At 44.7% G+C, this 20007-nt stretch overlaps 1 protein-coding gene across 1 annotated transcript in view; it reads right to left on the bottom strand.

Annotated features, from left to right (window-relative positions):
- Positions 1-20007, bottom strand: part of CFAP52 (cilia and flagella associated protein 52) — a 43291-nt gene that overhangs the window by 22729 nt on the left and 555 nt on the right. Inside the window, exons 2-7 of the mRNA XM_058703526.1 lie at positions 13805-14004; positions 12808-12944; positions 8663-8791; positions 4870-4969; positions 3851-3967; positions 538-638 (exon numbers count right to left, since the gene is read on the bottom strand). Of these exons, the coding sequence (XP_058559509.1) occupies positions 538-638; positions 3851-3967; positions 4870-4969; positions 8663-8791; positions 12808-12944; positions 13805-14004 (784 nt within the window). The remainder of the gene's footprint in view (positions 1-537; positions 639-3850; positions 3968-4869; positions 4970-8662; positions 8792-12807; positions 12945-13804; positions 14005-20007) is intronic.

The following is a 20007-nucleotide window of genomic DNA, read 5'->3' as shown; positions in this document are numbered from 1 at the left end:
TTTTCTTGTGTTTCATTTTAATTGGATAATCCATAAAGAGTACATGGCCGAGTACTACAAAGAAGGAGCTGGTGAAGGTTGGCTATTTGTATCAAGACTTGTACTCAAACGAATAGTAGTAGTCGAACCAGCAGAGTGCCTGACACATAATAGGTACGCATGGCATCAGAAATTCTAGTGAATACGCAAATTTTCAAAGCTTGAAATTTGAGGTTATTGGCTGGGTATCTTTATAACTGCGTCTTATCTGCCGTCATGGCTCCATGTATCAAGTGAAATCATAATTTATGCGTTTATTAGAAGGGCAGTATCCCCCTTTGGGTCATCGGGGGCTACTTTGTCTCGATTCAACACGAGCTATTGTCTTTTCACCGGCAACGAAATCATCGGTTGTGATTCCAACCGCTCGTTTTCACAGTAAGATGCAACTCTTTTTACCAGATACGACTTCGCCAATATCTCACAGCCCCTGGCTTTACGCAGACCTCCCGCTGGTGGGTCTTTCCCCATCCCAACCCCACGGAGTCTGGAACTTACTTGATGGGTTTGTAGCTGGGGCTTTTACAGAAGACCAGCAATCCGGCTCCGGAACCCACCAACAACCCCCCCATCTTCAGGCACTTGATGGTGGACACTCCCTGTTGGGGGAGAAACAGCATTGAGAGAAAGGCCAAATGGTTTCATCGGGAAGAGTCAGCGTGTGGCCTGGGACGAGGGATGGCCAGGGGGTTATGTCAGTGCTGGCACGTGTTGTCTAGAGAAAGCTCATGAAGGGATCGCCTGGGATGCACCCCTGGGCTGGACACAAGGGCCCAGTGCCAACAACGAGCCTACGTGCCGGAAGTAGCCTTCCCGGTCCGGCAAGGACCAAGCACGCTTCACCAAACTTCCTCCCTGTAAAGCTAGCTGTGCGTTTTGAATGCATCAAACATGAATATTTTACATCCACTCACATGGAGTGAGAACAGGAGATGGAAAGACAGCCACACAACACTAGGTCCTCAGCAGCCACTGTTTTCACCAGAATTTAATTCTTTTTTTTAATGTTTATTTAATTTTGTGTGAGAGGGAGAGAGAGAATGTGTGAGTGGGAGAGGGGCAGAGAGGGAAGGAGAGAGAGAATCCCAAGCGGGCTCTACACTGTCAGCGCAGAGCCCGACGCGGGGCCCGAACCCACAAACTGTGAGATCGTGACCCGAGCAGAAGTTGGACGCTCAACCGACTGAGCCACCCAGGTGCCCCCAGAACTTAATTCCTACACTTATAACTCTTATAACCCCTCATTGTTTGGTGACTATATTTTCTGAACTAAAGCATGCAGTATATAACCTTACCACCTTACGTATTTAAACTCAAAGCCATCTTCGAAGTTTGGGGAGATTGGATGGTTATTTTAGAGCACCCACTGTGAAGTTCTTATGTTAAAATGTGCATGACCAATATTTCACGGTAAAGCTTTCGGTAATAGTACAGCTAGTGACTTTTTTCAGGCTTGTCTTAACAAACTTTGACCATCATAAAACAAATATGTCCCTTCGAGTTACGTTATGTTGAGTTCTGCCTGTTCTGGTTCAAAAAGCATTTCATGTTGGAGAGGAAAAAGCAAGGTTCCAGAATATGAAGGCATGGAGCAGAATTATGTGGCTCCCCCTCCCCCTGTCTGGCTGCCCCAGTTCCAGAAGCACTGTGGGAGGACAAGTCAATAAATGCCTGGCCCGTTGTCCAGGGAGATGACCCAGGAGTGAATATTCTTAGCATGTGTCTGGGGACTTGGGGAAGCAAGAGATAAAGTGTTCAACAGGGCCTCAAAGTTACCTATGTGTGATTTCTTTTTTCTTTTTTTATATTTTTAATTTTTTAATCTTTATTTTTGAGAGAGAGAGAGAGAGCGAGCGTGAGCAGAGGAGGGGCAGAGACGGAGACACAGAATCCGAAGCAGGCTCCAGGCTCCGAGCTGTCAGCATGGAGCCCCACATGGGGCTGGAATCCATGAGGCTGAAGATCATGACCCAAGCCAAAGTCAGATACCTAACTGATTGAGCCACCCAGATGCCCCTAAGTAGATTTTCAAAATGGGTTACTGCCCAAGATCACGTAATATTCCAAACAAATGTGTTCAGTGATATTTCCTATCCCTTCATCCCGTAAGAGTTATGTAAGAGTTCCAGGATGCCTGTGTGGCTCGGCCGGTTGGCTGAGCATCCGACTCTTGATTTTTGGCTCAGGTCATAATACCAGGGTCGTGGGATCGAGCCCCACATGGGGCTCTGTACTGACAGCGTGGAGAGCCTGCTTGGGATTCTTCCTCTCCCTCTCTCTCTGCCCCTCCCCTGCTCTCTCTCTCTCTAAAATAAAAAACAAAAAGAATTACTTTCTTTCTACTTGTATAAGAGACATCTTAGAATCATTTCTTTGTGGAATTTACCGTCAGGCTTAAATGGTTAGGAGTAAACCATCCACAGTGCACTATGCAAGGCACGTAGGTACCAAAAGCTTGAGAAACATGAAGACAGCCAACAATTTTTTTTTGGCGGGGGGGGGGGGGGGGATGTGGTTAGATCCCAAGTGCTGGGGGAGGAGGGTGCAAAAAATATCCAGATCAGTACTTTTCACACGTTTTATGGGGCCCTCTGGCAGTATCTCAGGAGTTGGAAACAGCAGGGTTCTGAGCCTTGCTCTCCTTGAACTGATCTGCTTTGGCTTTTATCTGTTTAACATACTGGAATCTGCCTCCTAAAAATAACTTGGACAACATTATCGAGACTACGTCTCGATCTCCTGTGGCATTATTTCTAAACCCTTCTCTACCCATACTATAGCTTTCTCACTCTTAGGCATGTCCTTAAAAACTTGGGTATTATTAAAAAAAAAAAAACAAAAAAACCCAAAACTTGAGTATTATTAAATGGCTGCATGATTAAGAAAACCCTAACATCTTCCCAGAACATGGTGCAGGATTCCAAGTCTTCTCGGGAATATCTGCTGAGTGGATAAGTATCTAAGCTTAGTTAGGACCATCTGCTCTCAAATGCAAAGATTAGTGGAAACAGCCCTTGTAACTTTCTGGGGGCACCGAAAACAGCCGCGCTTACTCTGTGAAACTCTCCTTTGATCGCATTATATTTTATTTTGGTTTAGATATCAAAGTCTTTCTGGACTTTCAGCCAGAATTGTTAGGAACCCTGCAAATACAAAAATCGACAGCTTCTAGGGGCGCCTGGGTGGCTCAGTCGGTTAAGCGTCCAACTTCGGCTCAGGTCATGATCTCGCGGTTGGTGAGTTCGAGCCCCGCTGTGCTGACAGCTCGGAGCCTGCAGCCTGTTGCGAATTCTCGTGTCTCCCTCTCTCTCTGCCCCTCCCCTGATCATATTCTGTCTCTCTCTGTCTCTCAAAAATAAATAAATTTTTAAAAAAATTTTTTAAAAATCGACAACTTCTATGTCTTGCTTATGACTTACGGTGCTGGCTGGAATTAAAATCTAAGACTAGTTATTAGATTGGGACAAAAATTACATGCACATGCATGTCTATATGTGGTATTATAGATCAAAAAGCACATTTCTCTTATATATGGTAACAGGGTTGTCGAAATGTTGGCAGCAACGTGGTTATAAATCACAGAGCCGCAGGCCCTGTGCTTGGAAGATCTGATTCCCTAACTGAGGATGCTGACAAATACGTTTGCTCAGGGAAGAAGTTTATACACCTTGCAAATTTAGGCGTGGCCTTGGGTACAACATACACTTTTTCTTTTGAACGCAGACTCTTAATGTAGGTCTGTGCTACCAGTGGAGGGAGGAAATCACCGGAAAAGAGCAGGGCAGAGCAGACTCTGGGGGTCTCTACTCACCAGGCTGAATTTGTCCTTCGCAGGCCCAGTGTCTGCCAGCAGCTTGGTCCTTGGGTTCATTTTCAGAATATCTCCAGTTGTGGTACCAAGGTAGAAAAAGCTATCATCGACGGCAATCTGATCAGAGAGGAGGAGGGATGTAAAGACTGGTGTTTTTTTCTCAGCGATGCCCGTGGGCCCTGATCAGGGATGGGACGAACTTTCTCTGAGGCCCCATAAAGACCTCCAAAGGTGCTCACGGCTACTTCAATTTCTGCAGACTCTAAGATGGGTAAGAACAGTCTCAGGGGGGTGGGGGGCAGAATTAGGGCCAGACTCAGAAATGGAGGAAGTATGTGAGTCCAGTTAGCCTGTGCATTTCCAGGGGAAGCCTATAGTGTCTGGTGTTAGATCCACACGCGTAGATATCCCGCCAGCTCCGATTCCGGAGATGCCTCTGTAGGGCTCCTGGGATGAAGGTATTCTCCTCCAAAGAGAATGTGTATTTGCTTTATCTCATATTTTCCAAAGTCTGTCTGTATAAAATGAGGACACATTACCTAAAGAGAAGTAAGTCCATGGGGAAGGGAGTTATCTGTGTGAACGTATGCGTCCACATTAAAAACATAGGAATAATTCCTCTTTATAGAAGAGACTGTGTTTCAACCATGAGTGTCACTGTTGGGGACTTTATTTCCAGTGGTGGAAACAAGAAATAGTGGCACGGGAGTGTGCTGCGGCCTCTGAATGCCTCCTGGCCACACGGTTTCTGTCTAGGTGAGGCAGGTTTCTGGGGTCTGATGGAAGCCCCAGTCCCGGTAAAACGAGACCTTCCCAGAGCTGTGTCTGGGCAGTGAGTCTCTCCCTCACCTGTGCTTCCTTAATCAGCATCCCTTATGTCCAGATCTCACCTGCCTACCCCCAGCCCAAGGTACACACACTTACGTATGTGTGCACGTGAGCTGGCACACACACACGCACACACCCCTTGGAATTTGTACCAGTGGTTACAGACAGTAACACTTAAAAGTCATACTTACTGTAATACACATGACTATTCTTTTCATCTGACCGGTCTGGCACTCCGTTGGCCAGATTTTTCTATTTGGGAGATCCAGTTCCCATACTCGAATTGTCCCACTGTGGAAGAGAAACCCAAGCAAATGGATACCCATGTAACAGCCTCTTCATATCGTCTCTGTTTTCTGTATTCCCCCTGAAGAGGCAGCTAAGGGGGACAGAACGGGGTATTGCTGAGGGTTTGCTAGGCCCAGGGTTCTCCTTAAAATCTTCCACTCGACCCTTCCAGCCACCCTCTGAGTAGTTTTTCGGATCCTGCCGCTGTCCAAATGAGAAAACGCAGAGCCCGAACACCAGCAGAGCAAGGATTCACACCCAGCGAGCGCTCTGTCCACTGCAGTGAGAGTAAACAGAAATGCCAAAAACTAAACAAATGAAGAGCAAACCAGGGGCTCCTGGGTGGCTCGGTCGGTTCAGCGTCTGACTCCTGATTGTAGATCAGGTCGTGATCTTGTGGTTCGTGGGTTCGAGCCTCTTCTGGGTTCATAGTGCAAGGCCTGCTTGGGATTCTCTTTCTCTCTCAAAATAAATAAATAAAATAAAAAGAGAGGGCAAACCAGAGTACCCTAAGTATGTTTCTTTTTTTTTTTAAATTTGTTTATTTCTTAAAAAAAATTTAGGTTTATTTATTTTTAAGAGAGAGAGAGAGCAGGGAAGGGGCAGAGAGAGGGAATCCCAAGCAGGCTCCATGTGGTCAGCATAGAGCCTGACGCAGGGCTTGATCCCACGAACCGTGAGATCATGACCTGAGCCAAAATCAAGAGTCGAATGTTTAACCGACTAAGCCACCCAGGCGCCCCACTAAGTATGTTTCTTTCAAGGTCTGCAGTTGTGAGGAAATATTTTCAAGAGCAAGTACTTCATTAGGGAGAATCCTGTCTTCATGAAAAAGGAGACTAAGTAACCACAGGCCAAACGAAATCAGTACCTGACACAAGATTTGGCATATAACTGGCATTTACTCATTACATACTGAGCTAATCTGAATTTGTAACTGTAGAAACATATTGCGGTCAACATCAGAGCTGAAGCTAACAGTTGAAGGCAGAAAAGATTAATTTAAAAATAGATTGATTGGGGGGGGGCACCTGGGTGGCTCTGTCGGTTGAGTGTCCGCCTTTAGCTCAGGTCACGATGTCATAATTCGTGTGCTTGGGTCCCTCATCGGGCTCTGTGCTGACAGCTTGGAGCCTGGAGTCTGCTTCAGATTCTGTGTCTCCCTTTCTCTCTCTGCCTCTCCCCTACTCACACTCAGTCTCTCTCTCTCTCTCTCTCTCTCTCTCAAAAATAAACAAGCATTAAAAAAAAAAAAAAAAAAAACGTGATCAGGGCGCCTGACTGGCCGCATCAGTACAGCATGTGACTCTTGATCTCAGGGTTGTGAATTTGAGCCGCACATTGGGCGTAGAGATTACTTAAGCCAACTTTAAAAGAAAATAAAAATAAAAAAATAAAAAAATAAAAATAGATCAAGTTCAGCTTTCCTTTTTTTTTTTAAGCTTCCAGAGTTAGGCACATAGTAAGTGCTTAAGAAGTATTTTGTTTAAAAAAATTTTTTTTATGTTTATTTATTTTTGAGACAGAGAGAGACAGAGCATGAATGGGGCAGGGTCAGAGAAAGGGAGACACAGAATCTGAAACAGGCTCCAGGCTCTGAGCGGTCAGCACAGAGCCTGACGCGGGGCTCGAACTCACGGACCGCGAGATCATGACCTGAGCCGAAGTCAGACACTTAACCAACTGAGCCACCCAGGCGCCCCTAGAAGTATTTTGAATACTTTCTTATTTGAATACAAATCTATTTCTTGTTCCAATACATATTTTGCGTACTTTCAAAATTAAAAAAAAAAAATCAGCTTTTCCATGGCCTTCCTGGTAGATGTCACTTGGACGTCAAATTGGAATTTGCAGGATCTCTCATGAGGGATGATATAGTGGAGTATCTGAAATCGGGACCATCATGGAGGATATCATGGGTGCCATACCGGAAATCTTAACGCAGGAGTCCTTACTTGTTCTCAGCTATCACTGTCACATGCAACCAAAGCAGACCTAGAATACAGATTGTCCTTAAAAAATTTGCTGGGGGTGGGACGGGGGTGGCGCCCGGGTGGCTCAGTCGGTAAGCCTCCCACCCTTGATTTAGGCTCAGGTCATGATCTCATGGTTCATGAGTTTGAGCCCCACTGACAGTGCAGAGCCTGCTTCGGAGTCTCTCTCTCTTTCTCCCTCTCTCTCTGCCCCTTCCCCTCTCAGGTGTCTCTGTCTCTCTGAAAATAAATAAATAAACTTAAAAAATATATATATTTTTCATTTGCAGGGCAGGGAGAGAGGGAGGGGAAGGGGAAGGAGGGGGACAGGGAGAAATGGGGAGAGGGAGAAAGGTGGAGGGGAGGATGGGGGGGAAGAAGGAGGAGGGAGGGGGAGGAGGGGCAGGGGAAGGAAGGACGAGGGGGAGGGGAAGGGGGGAAAGGAGCTTCAATTCAAGTTTCGGCTCCTGGAGTAAGGGTGTCCATGGACACCAGCAGCTGGACCCTCAGGAAATAAGGACCCCAACGAAGAAACCCTGTGTGGCGGTGAGTTGCCTCTGAAGACAGGGGTAGGACACGGGCAGCTGCTTCAGGCTCAGGGCGCTCTCCTAGTGAGATTTGCTCCCTAGGGGCTGGCTTCCATTTGGCCAGCCAGTTTCATGGCCAGGAAGTAAATGCGTGCACACACATAATTACCCCGGAACAAAGGCGGGCTGCATACCCCAGGGTGGGGACTGGAAATGGCTGAGACATAGGGCAGGACCACTTCTTTGATCTGGCTGAAAAGTAGCCAGTGACGTCACAGATGGGAGCCGACAGAAGGGTTGAAAAAGATAGTTCCACCCAACAGGTACCTCGACCCCACCACGTTCAGAGCTTTCTTTTTTTTTTTTTTTTTTTTTTTTTAATGGTTGTTTATTTTTGAGAGAGAGACAGAGCATGAGCAGGGGAGGGGCAGAGAGAGGGAGACACAGAATCTGAAGCAGGCTCCAGGCTCCGAGCTGTCAGTGCAGAGCCCCACGCGGGGCTCGAACTCACGAACCGCAAGATCGTGACCTGAGCCGAAGTCCGACGCTTAACCAACTGAGCCACCCAGGCGCCTGACAGCTTTTCGACCTCTGAACTGATACACCACATTAGAGAGGATGCTTTTGTGTGGACTTCACCTCAAACTCCAAGCAGGGCCCTGTTGGTGAATCTGTAAATTAACTTCTTCTGTTAGACAGATGCTGGCCTCTGGCTTGGTCCCCCTTGGCTGGTGACAAGCTGTCACTGCTGGAAATGATCTCACGTAGCTAAAAGTCAAACACCTGAGGGCTCCTGGCACAGTTCATTCGCAAACTCTCCTTTCAGGAGGCCTAACTCGAGAGCAGGTGCTAAGAAACGTCAACCTGTAAGCCAATCTGTGAATTCCGGCACATTCCCCTGGGAGCATGCATCGTAGGGCGTGTGTTATCAGTGACAAGTAACCGGAACCTGAAATCAATTCAGTGGGAAAGCAGACCCTTCTCAGGAGGGAGCACGGAATGCTCAACTAACTGGTATTTGAAAGACTTTCAGTTCAAAGGATGTTTAAGGACTGCAGCGTCACGCAAATTTACGACGGAAGGGAATTTGCTGGGACGAATACTATGTTCCCCCCCCAAACTCGAGTGGCCGTGCTTTCTGCACAAGCAAACGCAGCCGTTTACGAGTGCTGAAAACGCCGACCGCAGACACGTACTTTCCGGCGGTAACGAACATCTCGTCTCGGCACCTCGAGAAGATCACTGTCGTGGCATTCCCCACGTTGAGGCCGGCCGCCGGGCTACCGCAGATGGCTTCTCTCTTGGCTATGTTCCACACCACCACACTGCCAAAACGAGAGGGACCGAAAAAGTCAGGGGAAGACAGGCTCTCACGGTAAGAAACAGTTTTTTGTTTTCTTTTGTTTTTGTTTTTGTTTTTTTAATTTTATGTATTTTTATTTATTATTATTATTTTTTAGTGGTTCTAGAAAGGAAAAAAAAAAGGTTACTTACAAAGGATCAAAAGAATTGACCCCCTTCCCCCACTAGATGTCTCCTCCATCACGCTGGATATTAGAAGATTAGCGGGTGACACTGAAAATGTTTTGACGGAAAATGGTGACGAGGCTAGAAACCAGTGATCCCATCAGTCAAGTCTGATGCTAAAATAAAGACATTTCCAGGGGCGCCTGGAAGCATCCGACTGCAGCTCAGGCCGTGATCTCACGGTTCATGAGTTCGAGCCCTACATCGGGCTCTGTGCTGACAACCCAAAGCCTGGAGCTTGCTTCAGATTCTGTGTCTCCCTCTCTGTCTCTGCCCCTTCCCCGCTCACACTCTCTCTTTCTGTCAAAAATAAACATTAAAAAAACAACAGACATTTGCAGATAGCCAAGGCATAAACGTTTACCACCCATTTGTCTCATGTAAAACAAAAGTTCCTAGGAGAAGTATTCCAGAACAGAATAATGCGATGAAGAGGACAGATGACATAAGGCACTGTTCCCAAACTTGAACGTGCATCAGAATCACTTGGAGGGCTTGTTCAGACAGAGGCTGCCGGGACTCACCCCGAGAGCTTCTGATTCAGCAGGTCTGGGGTGGGGCCTGAGGTCTCGCTTTTCTAAAAGGTCCCCAGTGATGTCGATGTTGCTGGTGTGGGGACCACACTGTGAGAAGCACCGCTTTGGATCCCAGCTCCTTCTTTCTGGGTGTAATCACACAACTTAGTCCTAAACTGAACGTGTTCAGACAATAATACTAAAAATGCTGGGGAACACTGGAATCAAAATATTAAAGAAAAAGGTGGCTAATGTTACAAACTCTGTTAACGCAAAAGTATGTCTAGCTATGCTTCCCAAATTTTCTACATGTAGAAGGTATTATCACAGGCGCTCTAAAATCAAGGTATAACCAAGATTGGTAGGAATGAGGAGGTAGGAAGGAGGTGGTGTAAGAGCCATAATTTTTTTTCTTGGTAGGAAATCGATAGATACCATCTGAAGTGGAAAACTCGAGAGAAATATCACTTAAAAAGTCAAAAAGTTATAATGATAAGTAGGTAATCTTCTCCAAAAAGACTTTTAAAACCAAGTACATCATACCTAAAATAAATGAAAACATACATCTACATCAAATCTTGTACATGAGTCTTCATAGCAGCATTATTACCAATAGTCCAAAAGTGGGGAAGACCCAAAGTCCCATCCACTAGGAGCGCCTGAGTGGTTCAGTCAGCTAAGCATCCGACTTCAGCCCGGGTCATGATCTCACGGTTTGTGAGTTCGAGCCCCGCATCAGGCTCTGTGCTGACAGCTCGGAGTCTGGAGCCTGCTTGCATTCTGTGGCTTCCACTCTCTCTGCCCCTCCCCCTGCCACCCCCTGTCTCTGTCCCTGTCTCAAAAATAAGTAAACATAAAAAAAAAAAAACTAAATAAACAAAGCCCCATCCACTGATGAAGAAAATGTGAAGAAAATAATACAATGGAATATTATTTGACAATAAAGAGAGAGAAGGATCGACACATGCCACAGCATGGATGGACCTTGAAAACATTACGCTTAATAAAAAAAATCAGCTACAAAGGGCCACATATTATATTATCCCATTCATGTGAAACACGGAGAACGGGCAAATCTCTGGAGACAGAAAGTGGATCAGTGGTTGCCTGGGGCTGAGAGGGTAGTGGGGGAGCGGGAACGGGGAGTGACTGCTAGCAGGTATAAGGTCTCTTCTTGGAGTGTTTAAAAATGCCCTAAAACTTTATGAAACTCTTGGTTTCGGTTCAGGTTGTTACCTCACAGTTTGTGAGTTCAAGCCCCTCGTTGGGCTCTATGGTGACGGTATGGAGCCTGCTTGGGAGTCTCTCTCTCAATTAACCTATGATAAAGGAAATAAGAATACACAATGGATAAAAGACAGTCTCTTCAACAAATGGTGTTGGGAAAACCGGACAGCTACGCGACACGCGAAAGAACGAAACCGGACCACCTTCTTACGCCATGCGCAAAAATAAATTCAAAATATATTAAAGACCTTACTGTGAGGCCTGAAACCATAAAACTCCTTCCTAGAAGAAAACACAGGCAATAGTCTCTTTGACAGCGACCATGGAAACGTTTTTCTAGATCTGTCTCCTCTAGCAAGGAAATAAAAGCACAATTAAAACTATTGGGACTAAAGCACCAAAGCAAAAAGCTTTTGCACAGTGAAACCATCAACAAAACAACAAAGCAACCTACTGAATGGAAGAAGGTATTTGCAAATGACGTATCCAGTAAGGGGTCCAAATATATAAAAAATTTATACAACTCAACACCAAAACAACAACAACAACAACAAAAACAAATTTACAAATGGGCAGAGAACCTGAATAGACATTTTTCCAAAGAAGACATAAAGATGGCCAACAGGGGCGCCTGGGTGGCTCAGTCGGTTGAGTGTCCGACTTCGGCTCAGGTCATGATCTCACGGTCCGTGAGTTCGAGCCCCGCGTCGGGCTCTGTGCTGACAGCTCAGAGCCTGGAGCCTGTTTCAGATTCTGTGTGTCTCCCTCTTTCTGACCCTCCCCCGTTCATGCTCTGTCTCTCTCTGTCTCAAAAATAAATAAATGTTAAAAAAAAAAAAAAAAAAAGATGGCCAACAAACACATGAACAATGTTCAACGTCACTCAACATCAGGAAAATGCGAATCAAAACCATAATGAGATATCACCTCACACCTGTCAGAATGGCTATAATCAAAAACATAAGAAACAACAAATGTTGGACAGATGTGGAGAGAAAGGCACCCTCGTGCACTGTTGGTGGGAATGCAAACTGGTGTGGCCACTGTGGAAAACAGTAGGGAGGTTCTCCAAAAAAAAATTAAAAATAGAACTACCCTATGATCCAGTAATTTCACTCCTGGGTAGTTACCCAAAGAAAATGAAAACGCTAATTCAAAAAGATAGATATTATTACTGTAGCATTATTTATAATCGCCAAGATATGGAAGCAATCCAAGCATCCATCAACAAATGAATGCACAAAAAAGACGGGGGATATATAAGAACATTCCTCAGCCACCAAAAAGAATGAAATCTTGCCATTTGCAACAACACGGATGGAACTAGAGGGTATGATGCTAAGTGAAATAAGTCAGAGAAACACAATTACTGTATGATTTCACTCACATGTGGAAATTAAGAAACAAACGAATGTAGAAAACACACACACACACACACACACACACACACACACACACACACACACAAAACAGACTCTTAAGTACTGACAACAGACTGATGGTTGCCACAGGGGAGGTGGGTGGGGAGAAGGTAGAGATAGATAGAAGTCCACCTCAAAAGTCCATCTATCTCGATGACCACTGAGTAATGCCTAGAATTGTTGAATCATTGTTTTGTGCACCTGAAACTAATATAACCTTGTTTATTATACTTGAAAAAAGTTATTTTAAGTTTATTTATTTACTTTGAGAGAGAGAGAGAGAGCAAGGGAGTCACAGAGAGGGAGGGAGAGAGGGAGAGAATCCCAAGCAGGCTCCACGCTGTCGTCACAGAGCCCGACTCGGGGGCTCAAATTCACGAACCGTGAGATCATGACTTGAGCTGAAACCGGATTCTCAACTGAATGAGCCCCCCCAGGCGCCCCCCAGGCATCAGTGATTTTCTAAAGCTCCCCAGTGGCCTTCAGCATGCAGCTAAGGTCGAGAAGTGTTGCACTACCGTATTTTCCCCGTAGGCTTTTCATATGAGACACACACATGAATGTGGACAGGCCGACAGAGAACCTCGGAGGGGAGAGAGAGGACTAGAAATGTGCCCGGTGAAAAATAAGTAAACGTATCGAGTTCATTACCTTCCATCGTCTGGGCCTCCTAGTGATACCAAGTACAAATCATTTGGTGAAAAGGCCAGCGCTTCGATTTTGCCCTTGTGAAGTGACAGCCGGGCAATCAGCTCCCTTTTCTTATAATCCCACAAAATGATATCTGCCTGGGGGCGAGAAGACACTGTCAGATCGCAGACCGGCTTCAGAAGAGTCCCAGCACAGAGCTACCTCTCTTGGTGGAAAACAATCAGTAAGAGCACTTTTCTGGAGATAGGACTGCGTCTCACAAACATTAAGGGCAAGAGGGAGGAAACCATTCTAAATTAAGCAGAGGGGGAGCCTGGGTGGCTGAGTCGGTTGAGCGTCCGACTTTGGCTCAGGTCATGATCTCACTGTTCTTGGGTCGAGCCCCTCGTCAGGCTCTGTGCTGACAACGTGGAGCCCGCTTGGGATTCTCTCTCTCCGCCCCTCCCCTGCTCGCACACTTGTTCTCTCTCTCTCTCTCAAACTAAATAAACATTAAAAAAATATTTTAAAAAATTTATTAATTAAGCAAAGGGGCACTTGGGTGGCTCAGTTGGTTGAGCATCTGACTTCAGCTCAGGGCATGATCTCGTGGTTCATGAGTTCGAGCCCTGCATCAGGCTCTGTGTTGACAGCTGGAAGCCTGAAGCCTGCTTCGGATTCTGTTTCCCTCTCTCTCTGCCATTCCCCCACTCAAGCTCTGTCTGTCTCTCTCTCAAAAATAAATAAGCATTAAAAAAACTTTTTAAATAAATAAATTAAGCAGGGACTTTTTGTTCCTGAACATTATCAGTCCACTCTCTGTGGAGTCAGGTGTAAACACCAGAGTGCTTACTCTCAGCCGGAGGGAATAAAAATGAGCTCAAAGAGGAGTCCATGAGGAAGAAGAGGGGAAAACCAGGGACCATCGCAGAGCTGCCCTGAAGGTGGGCGGGGGGGGGGGTTCTAGGGAGTCACCTCTGTATTGATTTACAAGGAACTATTTTTTCAGTTCATTCACCTTGAAACCCATGAACGTGACTTGCCCGGAGGCAAGGTACAGCCCACTCTTGGAGATGGCCACACAGGAGACATTGTTACTGTGGCCATGCAGGAAGTTCTGTTCCTGAGTATTTATTGCCTGGATCAGGACTGTGCAGCCCAGGGGGAAAATCAAATGTTCCTGGTCAGGATGGCATTTCAGACCAGTGGGCACGTGTCCTAGAAGAGAGAGATTAAAAATAGTAATGATTAAAGGAAGAAAGAAAGAAAAAATAAAGGTGGTGATAATTAGGGGTGCCTGGCTGGCTCAGTGAGAACAGTGTGTGACTCTTGATCTCTCTGAATTCAAGCCCTGTGTTGGGTGTGGAGCTTACTTAAAAATAATAATAATAATTTTAAAAAATAGTAATAAATAAGTGCACAAGTAGCCTATATATGTATATACATATATATACAAATGTATATATACATATACATATGTATACATATATGTATATACATATATATATATATATATTTTTTTTTTTTTTTTTGATACAGGGGTGCCCGGGTGGCTCAGTCAGTTGAGAGTCCGACTTCGGCTCAGGTCACGATCTCACGGTTCGTGAGTTCAAGCCCCGCGTCGGGCTCTGTGCTAACAGCTCGGAGCCTGGAGCCTGCTTTGGATTCTGTGTCTCCCTCTCTCTCTGCCCTCCCCTGCTTGCGCTCTGTCTGTCTGCCTGTCTCTCTCTCTCAAAAATAAATAAACATAAAAAAAAAAAATTGAATACAAATTTTGAAATAAAAAAAATTTTTAGATCAACTAAAACAAGTGGGTTGGTGGGGGGGTAGTCATATATGTAATTTTATTCCACTGACAAGGTCGGTCTAGTATACCACTTCTCAGACTTCAATGCATAAAATTGCCAGGGGATCTGGTTAAAATGCATATTTCAGGTCTGGAAGGGGAGCTGAGATTCTGAATTTCTTTTTTTTTTTTTTTATCTTTTTTTTTTTTTAATGTTTATTTATTTCTGAGATAGAGAGACAGAGTGCAAGCGGGGGAGGACAGAGAGAGAGGGAGACACAGAATCTGAAGCAGACTCCAGGCTCTGAGCTGTCAGCACAGAGCCCGATGCGGGGCTCAGACCCACAAACCGTGAGATCATGACCTGAGCTGAAGTCAGACACTGAACCCAGACGCTGAACCCACTGAGCCACCCGGGTGCTCCTTGAGGTTCTGAATTTCTGACAAGTTCTCAGGAGATGCTGGTGGTGGTCCAGGAACCTCACTCTGGAGAACAAGGCCAATTCTTGGAATCCTGAGAAGCAGGAAATACCAACAGCCAGTCTGGGTGAGTGGGAAGCACAGTACGAACATGAATTCACTGCCCCCACTGTCCCCAAAGTAAAGATAATTTGGTTCCGAGTCACCACCAGGTGCTCGCTCAAAGGAAGCCCAGACCTCTGGCAGTGAGACCCCATCCTCCAGCTCTGGGGCAAGAACCATCACCCCAATTATAAACCTTTGTAATATGCTTTATTGTGAAAGAGAGGTCCTCCCTTATCACTCAATTTTGGCCAGAATTTGGGGGGCTAGGCTTGATACTATTTTACGGTACAAACTGTAAAGTCAACTTGATTAGTTAAAAATCATTTTTGGTGTCATGGTATTAAATGTATAGATTAAGGAAAAATAATTTTTATAATAATACATTCAATCTCCTTTCTAAAAACAGGATATGTTTTTCTACGAAATCTCCTTTTAGGGCTTCCATTTTCGATTTTTCTCCCTAAAGATCTCACACATTTCTTAGTACATTTATTCCAGGGTATTTTAAAACCATTCTATGGCTATCTCCTACTCCATCAAAAGAGTCATAAATATTTATTAATATCATGTTCTCATCTTTTAATGAATTCATCTTTTACATTTAACTCCCTCTAGAATTTATTTTGGTACAGAATGTGATTCCAGTAGCTAAATAGATCACAGATTTTTCTTTCTTTCTTTTTTTTTCTTTTGCTCAAATTGTCAAATGTATTTATTGACTAAATGATTTCTTTTGCTTTACTTGAGATTGTTCCTTTTTCCTGTCGTAAGTTCTCCAAAGCCTAAGGTTTCTGTCTTTGGGGGTGATCTGTCTGATGAGGTTTTGGGGTGATGGTGGGGTTCGGAGCTGACAGCCAAGAAAGAATTCTTGAAGACGTCTTTGGGGCAAAAAAGATGATTTTGTTAAAGCACGGGGACAGGACCTGTGGCAGGAAGAGCTGCACTGGGGCTGTGAAGAATGACTGGTTATATACCATGGTGTTGGGGGAGGTAAAGTCAAGAGGACGTTTCTTAAAGGGATTTCCACATGCGAAAAAGACTCACAAGGTACTGGAGGCCTAGCTATTGTCAGGCCAAGGTTGGTTTTCACTCGAGCAAAACACTATCCTTAAGACAGTAGGGAGTTCCTGGACATTAGGCTATTGATAAGACTGCCCCCTTTTTTCCCCCTAATTTTTAAAAAACATTGATTTATTTTTGAGAGACAGAGCGAGACAGAGCAGAGTGGGCGATGCATAGAGAGGGGGGTGGGGCACACAGAATCCAAAGCAGGCTGCAGGCTCTGAGCTGTCAGCACAGAGCCCAAGGTGGGGCTTGAACTCACTGACCGAACTTCACTGAGCTGAAGTTGGATGCTTAACTGACTGAGCCACCCAGGTGCCCCTAGATTGCCCTTTTCTTGAAGTTGTACTAAGATATTTGTAAAATGACAGTGACTCTATCAGTTTAACCATTTGTTGTCTGTCTTCTCCTTTGTTCTTGGGCAGCCAGGAATGTCACACATCCTACGTGCGTGCGGGGGACACACATCCCACCTGGGGGGAGGGGGGTGGGGCATGGGTATGCTAGTTTATGCTTTACCCTCAGCTTGTCCTATGCTCCCTCTTCATGTACATATATACATTTTCAATTGCAGTTACCTAACGAGCAATCATTTGACTATCCATATGGAAAAAGCAAAATCAGATCCTACCTCACACCATCCACAAACAATACAATAGGTAGATCAAGGACCTAACTGTGACAAACAAGACTTCATGTGTACACAAGTTGTAGGAGATGACTTCTTAAATGTGCCACAAAGACAGCAAATCCTAACAGAGAAGGCCACCGTAGTCATCCAGTTATGTTAAGAACCTAAGACTTCTGATGACAAATGACAAAATGAAAAGAAAAACGCAAACCAGGAGAAGATGTTTGCAATGTACGTAATAGATAAGGATTATATCCAGAACATACAAAGAGCTACCACAAACAAATAAGAAAGCACAAACTGCTCTAATGGAAAAATGAGCAAAGGCTATGAACAGGCAATGTAGGAGGGAGGAAATTAAAAAAAAAAACAAAAAACAATAAACATGTGAAACCATAGCCATCAAAGTAATGAGCACTGCATCCCAAATGAGACACTGTTTCATTTCCATCATAACAGCTAAAATTAAAAAGGCCGATAATAGCAAGCATTAGCGGTGATGTGAACAAAAGGAAACGCTCACACAACTGCGTTGTGGGAAGGTACTTCGGTGGAATAGCTTTGGAAAACAACACAGCCATGTTCAGAATGGTTGAGCACGCACACACCCTAGGACCCAGGTGTTCCACTCTTTGGTACGTGACCTAGAGAAATACTTGCAATTGTGTCCACAGGCCACTACAAAGGTGTTCACTGCAGCCTTGCAGCCTTGTAGTAGCAGAAAGTTGCAAATAAATTAAAAGACCATCTACGGGGAATAGATAACTAATGTTGGCGTATTTACACAAGGGAGTAGCGGAGTTAAATTAATCGACATGAGAAGATTGCATAAATGCTGGGTGGGAAAAAAAGCAGGCTTCAGAATGTGTGCAGGATGAAACCATTTCTATAAAATATAAAAACTTGCACATTTACAGTATAAATTATTTATAGATAGCATATTTAATATTTTACACACACCGCAAGCTTTGAAAGCATGGCTGGGAAGGGTACACATTAACTTCAGGGTAGTGGTTGTCTCTACAGAGGGAGAAAGGATAGGATAGTGTGATAGAAGAGAGGACTTAAAATGTGTGTTTTTTTTCTCAAAAATATTAACTCAAGGGGCGCCCGGGTGGCTCAGTCAGTTGAGCTTGACTCTTGATTTTGGCTCAGGTCACGATCTCACGGTTTGTTGGATTGAGCCCCACATCAGGCTCTGTGCTGTTAGCACAGAGCCTGCTTGGGATTCTGCCTCTGTCTCTCTGTCTCTCAAAATAAAGAAAAGACATAAACTCAAAAAAATTAACTCAAATAAGAAACAGTATCAAAACTTGCTAATCCTGTGTGCAATACTTGGTATTTATTATGGCATTCTAAATTTCTGTTGCACTATTTTATGATAAAAATAAAAGAGCCCTATAGTAACCCCTGCACAGGAGCACCTGAGTGGCTCAGTTAGTTAAGCTTTGGACTTCGGCTCAGGTCATGATCTCACAGTTCATGGGTTCGAGCCCTGCGTCAGGCTCTCTGCTAACAGCTCAGCGCCTGGAGCCCACTTTGGAGTCTGTTTCTCCCTCTCTCTCTCTGTCCCTCCCCCACTCAAGCTCTGTGCTAAGGGAAAATGTACATGGCATAGTCTTAAGTGGAGTTAAGTAGAAAAAAAAAAAGTCTAAAATTATACAGTATGAGCCCCCGTTCATTTAAAAAAGGTTTAGGGGTGCCTGGGTGGCTCAGTCAAACACTGACTTCAGCTCAGGTCGTGATCTTGTCGTTCGTGAGTTCGAGCCCTGTGTTGGGCTGGGAGCCTAGAGACTGTTTTGGATTCTGTGTCTCCCTCTCTCTCTTCCCCTCTCCCCCTGCATCATTCTCAAAAATAAAATAAACATTAAAAATTGTTTTTAAAAAGGGGCACCTGGGTGGCTCAGTTGGCTAAGCATCCCACTTCAGGTCAGGTCATGATCTTGCCATTCGGGAGTTCAAGCCCTGCGTTGGGCTCTGTGCCGACAGCTCAGAGCCTGGAGCCTGCTTCCGATTCTGTGTCTCCCTTTCTCTCTGTGCCCCTCCCTCGCTGGTGCTCTGGCTCTCAAAAATGAATAAATGTAAAAGAATAAAAAATGAAAATGAAAAAAATTTTTTAAAAAGTTTATATGTAAATATATATTTGAAAGGATCACACCAAACCTTTAACAGCACTATCTTTGCCAAATGTAACGATGGCTGATTTTTCTTTGGGCTTCACTGTATTTTTCCAGTTTCCTAAACTCTTCTTCTTAAGTGTGGCTATGGATTTATCCCTGTATTCTCAGAACATAGCATACTATTTGGCATATAGTGGTTCTAGATAAATGTGTATTTGACTACAGGAAAGAATATAATATAAATTGTCACAAAACCAGCAAAGTAAAAATAATTCCATTAATTTGGGCCATTTTAAAAGGCCAAGATAACTAGTAATGGCCATGGAAGGCACTGGAATATAGTGTACCATCTATTTACTCTTTTTTTTATAACTTTTTTTTTTAAATGTTTACACTTTATTTTAGCTAAAGAGAGAGACAGAAGGAGAGAGAGAGAATCCCCAGCAGACCCAGCACCGGCATTGCAAAGCCGGGTACGGCGGCTCGAACTCACGAACCCGGAAATAAATCATGATGTGAGCCAATGTAGGAGGCTTAACTAACTGAGCCACCAGGTCGCCCCCATATATTTACTCTTAGAGCTCCACAAAACATCATGAATTCAGTTGCAGAGCGCTGTGTTCGAGGTTCTGCACTGACCCCCTGCAGTCAGCAGCGGTCACTCACTTCCTTTACCAATGACCTTGCCACCAGCTCTAAAGATGGCCGATATCTCAGATGTACTAAGAAGTGCCCACTATCTATAAGAGACTGTTAAACTAACACGAAGAGTCAAGCTCTAGGTTCCAGAATGTGCCTAAAGCTTTAGCCATTGACAGTTCTGGTGTGCAATATTACAATTTTAAAACTTTCGGGCAGCACAACACACTTAAAAAAAAAAGTTTGCTTTTTCTAAATGTAACGCGCTTGTTTCCTTCCTTCACACACAAAAACAAAGAGCATTACCCCCCTTCATGTTCAAACTATCAGGCAGTCATAAATAAGGTGTGAGCAGAACCGCCAGGCCTCCAGGACAGAAGCATCTCCCCGCCTCCACAGCCTCCCCTGACACCCTCAGTGTCAGGGTCCTTCTCCGGGTCAGAGGACAAGATCATCCC

This window comes from Neofelis nebulosa, chromosome 16 (assembly GCF_028018385.1).
Source record: "Neofelis nebulosa isolate mNeoNeb1 chromosome 16, mNeoNeb1.pri, whole genome shotgun sequence".
Taxonomy (NCBI): Eukaryota; Metazoa; Chordata; class Mammalia; order Carnivora; family Felidae; genus Neofelis; species Neofelis nebulosa.
The sequence above is the reverse complement of the archived record's forward strand: the minus strand, read 5'-3'. Positions and strand labels throughout refer to the sequence as shown.